Source organism: Nannospalax galili, unplaced genomic scaffold (assembly GCF_000622305.1).
Source record: "Nannospalax galili isolate Female #2095 unplaced genomic scaffold, S.galili_v1.0 scaffold529, whole genome shotgun sequence".
Lineage (NCBI taxonomy): Eukaryota > Metazoa > Chordata > Mammalia > Rodentia > Spalacidae > Nannospalax > Nannospalax galili.
In genome coordinates, this window is record NW_008360309.1 from 1,835,914 (window position 1) to 1,844,420 (window position 8,507).

Here is an 8,507-nt window from a genome sequence, read left to right on the forward strand (position 1 = left end):
GAACAACCAGTGTTCTTAACTGCTGAGCCATCTCTCCAGCCCCTCATGCCCAGCCCTTTAAAAAATTGTTTTATTTTTTGGTTATAAGTATGCATGCACATGTGTACATGCAGATGCTCATGAGTGCAGTGTTTGCAGAGACCATAAAAAGGCTCAGGCCACCTGGAGCTGAAGTTACATACAGGTGGTTGTAAGCTGCCTGACATGGGTGCTGGGAACTGAACCCAGGGCCTCTGCAAGAACAGCTGGGGCTCAACCTCTGAGCCATTATCTCTTCAGCTTCCCAGTACCTCTTTCATTTGTTTTGCTTTATCTTAGGGTCTCATGTAGCCCAGGCTGGCCTAGAACTCACTGTGTGGCCAAGAATGACCCTGAATTCCTGAGCCTCCTGCCTCCCCTTCTCAAGTGATGGGTTTATGTGGTGCTGGGGATGGAGCCCCAGGGTATCCTGGGTGCCAGGTGGGTGCTACACCCCCTGTGCCCTAGCCCCAGCAACTGGAGGCGCTTGTTTTGATGTCAGTGCCCAAGGTCTAGGGCACACTGGATAAGTGCTGTGAAGCTCAGCTGACCTCAGCCTGAAGAGGCATCTCAAAACCCAGGGCAGGCTGAACTGCACTCAAACATACTTGCATCCTGGCAGATTGGAGTCTGCAGCAGCCAGGGCCTTTGAATCCAGAAGTTCTAGGTTAGTGAGATGGTTCAGTGGGTAAACAAGCTTGCCATCAACCCTGGTGACATGAATTCAATACCTGGAACCTATATAAAAGTGGAAGAGAGCCGGGCATGGTGGCGCACGCCTTTAGTCTCAGCACTTGGGAGGCAGAGGCAGGCGGATCTCTGTGAGTTCGAGGCCAGCCTGGTCTCCATAGCAAATACAGGCCAGCTCCGGCTACAAGGAGACCCTGTCTCAAAAAAGACCAAAAAAAAATTATTTAAGGGGTTGGAGAGATGGCTCAGCAGTTAAGAACATTGGCTGTTCTTGCAGAAGACCCAGGTTCAATTCCCAGCACCCACATGGCAGCTAACAACTGTCTCTAACTCCAGTTCCAGGGGATCCGACGGTCTCTTCTGACCTCCACGGGCATTGCACGACACAGGTGCACTTACCTACAAGCAGACAATACACACGTACACATAAAATAAATAAAATATTTTTTAAAAAAGTGGAAGGGCAAAAGAGAGAATCAACTCCAAAAACTTGTCCTCTGATCTCCACATGCATGTTTTTGGCACATGCACACACACACACACACCCATACTCACAGGGATAACAAAATTAACCACAAAATCAAGCAACAACAACAACAAAACATAAAGCAAACGTATGTCCCTCTGGGCTCCACGCACCCCTGCCTTCACTCTGCTCTTGGGATAAAAGCTATACTCCTCCCTGAGCTTCTGTTCCCAGCATGACTTGGTCCTTATCTCTCGCTCCTCCTTTACCTCCTCCCTGCCTCCACCCTGCCTTGTTTCTGCTGCACTGAGTTTGCCTGGGTCTAAAATACTCTTCATATCCCTTGATACCTGCTGCTCCCTCTGTAAGTAATGCTCATTCGCTCTCTTCTTCTACAGGCCCAGTCTCAAAAACAGCACCTTGGTGGTGCATGGCTTTAATCCCAGCACTGGGGAGGCAGAGGCGGGCTGATCTCTGTGAGATCAAGGCCAGGCTGTTCTACATAGTGAGTTCAGGTCAGCTGGGGCTACAGGGAGACCCTGTCTCAAAAAAAAAGTAAAACCTCGTCTGTATTGTTTCCAGCCTATGCGGCTCTGGAGTTGACCCCTAACCTCTCTGGACTCTGATTTCCCTGTTTGTAAATGGACAGGCTGATGATATATTGATGAGGGGCCTCAATATACTCAGCTGTGTGTCATGGCCCAGGGATGTCTGCTGTTACTATGCATCTGAGGGATCACCCACGGACTTGGAGAGTGAATGTTTGTTAAGTGAATAAATGAGCCATTTCTCTCCTCAGCACTAGCCATGTATGCCCTGCTGCTTTTCGAGATCGAGACTGGTGTGGCAGCTGCATCCATCCTAGGCTCCGGTGTCCTAACCCTGGTGGCAGTGCTGACCCACACTCTGCTCCGGGCTGTCCAGGCCACCCGTCGGGGTCTCCGGGAGCTTTCCCCACCATCCTTTGAAGATGAGCTCACCAGACCTGCCGGAGTCTCCAAGGCTGGCTGTACGGCTCAGCCCCAGCAGGGTACCCATTGCCTGACCCTCTGTACCCCCTCCCCGGAGCCTGGGGACTACCTTGGGCCCATGGCCACTGCTGCCACACTTGCAGCCCTGGGGGAAGCTCACCAGAGCAGCCTGCCTGCCCCCTGCAGGCCCTGGACACTGTCAGTGGGTTTCAACTCCTGGGATGCAGCCACTCATGAGATGCATAGCATGCTGGGCCACAGGTCACCAGCCATGGGAAAGGATTCCACACTGGTGTGAGCTGGGAATTGGGGAAAGGTGGCAAGATGAATCTGCAGAGTTAGGTCCAGGGTCCACTGCTGGAGTGGTGGGCTTTCTCCCCCAGAGTCTAAGGGATCCTTAACCTGTGTCAAGTTTGCCTGATACAAAATAACTGCCAATGTTCCAGCCTTTTACTGCCTTACTAAAAGAGATCTGTAAAGGCCAGGGATAGCTAAGTTTCTTTCTAGAAGGCTTTCTTTGAGGCTTTGGGAACTTTTGCTTGCATCTCACTGGCCACAACATAAATAACCAGACCTTGGTACAGGGATGTTAAGGAATGTGAGCAAATGAGTCTCTTTTGTAGGTGGTTGGGGAGGGTTGGGTTTGGGTCCTGACTCTCTGTGGTTCTCTGTCCATTCTACAGATGAGGAAACTGAGGCTCCAAGGGGGACTGTGACTCACCAAGGGTCCCAATTCTGAGCATCAGAGCTTGGATTCACACCCAGGTCCTATTACCCCATGTTCCTGAGAGAAGGCTCGTCTTAGACTGCAACTCCCCACCTCTCTGTGGGGAGCTGGGCACGCTTGAAAATGTGTGTGTGTGTGTGTGTGTGTGTGTGTGTGTAAGCCCAAGGTTGGGAATATTCAGGGAGGGCTGAAGCCCCCCCACTCCTGACTGTGGATCAAAGGCTGAGTGCATCTTGCTTCTGTACCTCAGTTTCCTTGTCTGTAACATGCTGACAAGAGAAGAGACACAGGAGAATGCACACAGTAGGTCCTCAATGCACATTAGCCATGTATACCTCAGTTTCCTTGTCTGTAACATGCTGACAAGAGACACAGGAGAATGCACACAGTAGGTCCTCAATGCACATTAGCCATGTGTGTCTTAGTTACTTGTTACTGGGACAAAATACATGACTAAAACAGCATGAGAAGGGAAAGATTTATTTTGGATCACAGTTCCAGGTTTATCACAGTGACAACCCCACTCCTGGTACCGATTTTCTAACTAAAAAGTAACTAACTTTTCCTGTCACTATGATAAAATACCCTGACAGAAGCAACTTAAGAGGAAAGGGTTTATACTGGCTTACAGTTGGAGGGTCAGTTCATCATGGCAGGAAGTCATGGTGGTGGGAGTCGGGGGTGGCTGGTCATGTCACAACCATAGTCAGGAAGCAGAGAGATGGGTGCTGGCGCTCTGCTCACGTTTTCCTTTGTGTTCAGTCAGGACCCCATGGGACGGTGCCCCAACATTCAGGGTGGGTCTTTCCACCTCAGTTAACCCAGCCTAGAAACTCCCTCACAGATGTGCCTAGAGGCCTCCTTGGTGATTCTAGATTCTGTCCAGTTGATATTAATCATCATACCAAGCTGCTGTTGCTGGGAAGTATGTGGAGGCAGGAGATTGCTTCTGTAGGGAATGATGGGGCTTAGCACGAAGGCCCACTGGTCTGGAGGGGGCCCCACCCCTCTCCTGACTTGCACAAACCAAGAAATAAAGTGTTTTATTCTTTTTTAAATTTTATTATTTTTATTTTCTGTGTATGAGTGACACTAGGAACTTGACTGGTCACTTTACAGTTTGAATAGGAACACATTTACAGAACACTTTCCATTTGGCAACCTCCAAGAAGACTTGACACAGAGTCCAGGCATCAATGGAGAGCTAGAGTAAGCAAGAGCATGGCTAAAATCTCAGTGATGAATTGAAAATCCTCAGTGACTCCCCAGCACACATTCTTCCCTCCAGAGGCTTATATGTGATAAGGCAAATATGTAAGTGTATGTGTCCCATACAATGCCCACAGAGGTCAGAAGAGGACATCAGATTCCCCTGGAACTGGAGTTATGGATGGTTGTTGGCTGCCATGTGGGTGCTGGGATTCAAAAATCTGGTCCTCTGCAAGAACAGCCAGTGCTCTTAACTGCTGAGCCATCTCTCCAGCCCCAAGGTCTTTGTTTTTTTCAAACACATTCCCATGTAGCCCAGGCTGGCCTTGAACTCTATGTAGCTGAAGATGACCCTGGACTCTGGCTTCTCCTGCCTCCACCTCCCATGACCCCACTTGGTTTCAGCACTTCCTTAACTGCCGCATCTTCTGCCCTCACCAGCCTCTTCCTCCTCCTCATCCTGAGACCTTGAACTTGAGCCCTGGAATTCTGAGGAAGGCTCTGAGTAGGAAGCCCCAGGGGCTGGGGAACTGTCTACAGGCCAGGCTAAGCCTGTGGGCACTGCCCTGGGATGGGAACTGGAGCCAAGGCCTCATCTCAGCATCAGTCTCCAGGGACCAGGCCCAGGCTGGCTGGAGCCAAGCAGCCAGCTGAGAAGCATCTGATCTGCGTGTGGGGGACACAGTTGCCTGGGCCAACGGTCATGACCAGAACCTGGTGTTTGCCCCAGCTGTCCTGGAACTCACTATGTAGACCAGGCTGGCCTTGAACTCACAGAGATCCACCTGCCTCTGCCTCCCAAGTGCTGGGACTACAGGCGTGCGCCACCACACCCGGCTAAAACTTTTTTGTTTCTCCCTTTCTTTTGCTTTTTCTTCATTGTTTGTTTTGGTTTCCTGGCACAAGGTCTCTTGTAGCCTAGGCTCAAACTGGCTCTATAGCCTGTGAACTCTGGATTCTCTTGCCTCTACCTCCCAGGGGCTGGGATGACAGCCATGTGCCACCACAACTAGCTAAGTCATCTTAGTTCCTCTTCATCAGTTCACCTCAACAGAGCCATAAGAGCATCTGCAGGTAGGCGGCTGAGGCAGGAGGATCGCTGCGAGTTTCCGAACAGCCTGGAATACACAGCAAGTTCCTGTCTCAACAAACAAATCCATGCTAGCCTGGCATGTGGCAGCACACTTGTGATCCCAGCACTCAGGAGGCTGAAGCAGAGGATTGCTATGAGTTCAAGGTTAGATTGGGTTGCACAGTGACACCTTGTGTCAAGCTTGGTGGCGAGTGCCTGGATGAATCCTAGCACTGAGGCTGAGGCTGAGGCAGGAAAATCAGTTGAACGCCATCCTAGTGAGTTTGAGGCCAGCCTGGGCTACATAAGACCATCTGAAAATAACAAAATGAAACTGAGTATGAAGAGGTCAGGGCCATCCATGGAGCAGCAGCCAGTTCCCCCGACTTACTGAGGTCGGAGCCCATCACGAGCACAGGAGAGCTGTCTGTGGCTGGCTCATGAGGACCTGTGGTCAGGGCAGCCCCTGGGACCCCAGGACCACCCTAGACTTGTCCCAGGCCTGCCAGGCTCAGACCCCAGACCCAGATGCCCTGGTGAGTGTGGCTCAACAGGACAGACTGGCTCCTTAGAATAAAAAACCAAATCCAGGTCATCAGAGGCCCCTGGTCACACCCAGATGCTCTGAAAAGTGATCCCAAACAGTTTCCAGTTTCGGTGCCCAATTCCTTGCATATCTTTGCAAAGATGTTTTGTGTATATTAAGTCTATGTATTATAGTCAAGAGTGGTAGCATATACCTGTAACCCCAGTGCTCAGGAAGTGGAGGCAGGAGATCAGGAGTTCAAGACTATATAGTAAATTTGAGAAGATAATGTTTTTTTTTAGACAGAATGTCACATTATTCAGGCTAACCTCAAACTAGAGATAGTTCTACTTCTGTGTCCCTGTGCTGAGAATACAGGCCTGTGCCACTATCATAACCACTTATTTCCTCTGTGTGTGTGTGTGTGTGTGTGTATGCATGCATGCACACACACATGTATAGGGGTGGCGGGGGCCTGTACCATGGCACACATGTCAGAGAACAATTTTTGTGGAGTTTATTCTCTCCTTCCACTTTTATGTAGGTTCTAGGAATCAAACTCACATTGCCAGGCTTATATAGTTAGTAAGTGCCTTTACCAGCTGAACCAACTTTCTGGCCCCCTTCACCTTGGTTTTGGGGTTTTTTTGGAGGGGGGAGACAGGGTCTCTCTGTAGCCCCAGCTGGCCTGGAACTCGCTTTGTAGACCAGGCTGCCTCCCAAGGGCTGGGATTAAAGGTGGGCGTCACCATGCCAGCACCCCCAGCTCTCACCTTGGTTTTTGAGACAGGGTCTTTTCACTGAACCTTCCCATTGATTCAGCTAAACTGACTGGCCACCAAGCCCCAGAGATTTTCCTATGTCTGCCTTCCCAGTGCTGGGTGCTGGGGAATCTTACCTCAGATCTTCCTGCTTATACAACAAGCACTTTACCAACTCAGTCATCTCCCCAGCTTCTATTTCCTTTTTATCTAATGCAAATATTAGCATTCTAAGCATATTCTCCATTACATTTTTTTCTCTTTCTTTTTTGAGACCGGTTCTAATGTACCCAAGGCTGGCCTTGAATTGGATATGTAGCTGAAGCTGGCCTTGAACTTCTGATCCTTTTGCCACTACTTCTCAAGTACTGGGATTACAGGTGTGCATGATCACATCTGACCCCATTGCCATTTTTTCTGTAAAAATATATCTAAGAGGCTGGAGAGATGACTCAGCAGTTAAAAACAGTGACTGCTCTTGCAGAGGACCCGGGTTTAGTTCTTAGCACCCACATGGTGGCTAACAACTGCCTGTAACTCTAGTTCCAGGGGACCCAGCATTCTCTTTTGGCCTCCACAGGCATTGTATAACAAGGGTGCACCTACGTACATCCAGGCATAACACTCATATGCATAAAATAATGATAAATAAATAAAGCCAGGTATATACTGGGGGTACAGCTTGGTGGTGGAGTGCTAGTCTAACGCGCAAAGCTCTGGGTTCAGTCTTCAGCATTCTAATGAAACACACACAGACACATACAAATCAGTGATTTTATTTTTTCCTGTGCTCAAGATCAAACCCAGGTCCTTTTCACATGCCAAGTAAACAGTCTACCCCTAAACTCAGCCCCAGCCCTTTTTTTCTTGTTTTGTTTTAAGACAAGGTCTCATTAAGTTATGCTGGCCTTAAACTCATTCTGTAGCCCAGGCTGACCTTAAACTTGTGATCTTTCTTGCTCAGCCTCCCAAGTAGCTCAGATTGCCAGCCTGTATTATCAGGCCTGGCTTATATTGGTGACTTTTTCTATGTTAGTACAAAAGAGTATTGGTTCTTCCTTTTATATTTTATTATTTTTTAATTTTATGTGTATGCATGTATTGCCTGCATGTAGGTATGTGCATCCGTGTTGGAGGCTGTCAGATCCCCTGGAAATGGAATTATGAACAGTTTTTAACTGCCATGTGGGTGCTGGGGTTCAAACCCAGGTCTTCTGCAAGAACAACCAGTGTCCTTAACCTCTGAGCCATATCTCCCGCCCCGACATAGGGTTTTTATTGAGAGGAAGATAGAACCTGGGTGATGGGTTCAAGACTGCCCTCCTCCCTGCGTAGTGAAGAGAAGGAAGGGCCTGCCTGGGGTTCAGACTGCAGCACCTGCCACTCCAGACCGGCTGAAAACAACCTTCCCTTTCAGCATTTTTTTTTTTTTTTTTTTTTTTTTTTTTTTAGACAGGGTCTCCCTGTAGCTCCAGCTGACCTGGAACTCACTATGTAGACCAGGCTGACCTTGAACTCACAGAGATCCGCCTGCCTCTGCTGGGACTAAAAGGCATGCGTCACCATACCTGGCAACTTTCAGCACTCATAAGTGAGGATCGGTGTTTCTCACACCAAGAAAAGGGTGTGTTGTAGGTAGGGTATGCCTGGCCCAGACACTGCCACAGTGTAGTAGGTGGGACAGCATTACCATATGCTCCACATAAGATGTCCTTTGAAGAGGGTGCTTGCTGCCAAGTCTGGAGACATGAGTTCAATTTCCAGGATCCATGTGGAGGAAGGAGGGAACTAATTTCCTCTGACTGCCACACACAACCTGGGGCACTAAGAGGACCCCTCCCACAAAGAAATGAAAATAAAAACATTTTTAAAGTTCATGGCCACCATGGCTGGGTTACATGAGATTATCTCAAGAAAATGTCAACAATTTTTAATTAAAAAAGAAAAAAAGAAAAGAAAAATAGGGGCTGGAGAGATGGCTCAAGGATTAAGCGCAGTATCTGCTCTTGCAGAGGACCCGGGTTCGATTCTCAGCACCCACATGGTGGTTAACAACCATCCGTAGCT

General features: G+C 48.9%; 1 protein-coding gene across 1 annotated transcript in view; it reads left to right on the forward strand.

The window, feature by feature from the left end:
• Tmem221 (transmembrane protein 221) overlaps positions 1-2,443 on the forward strand; it is a 10,444-nt gene extending 8,001 nt beyond the window's left edge. The window contains exon 3 of the mRNA XM_008824601.1: positions 1,974-2,443. Within this exon, the coding sequence (XP_008822823.1) occupies positions 1,974-2,443 (470 nt within the window). The remainder of the gene's footprint in view (positions 1-1,973) is intronic.
• The last annotated feature ends 6,064 nt before the right edge of the window (positions 2,444-8,507 follow it).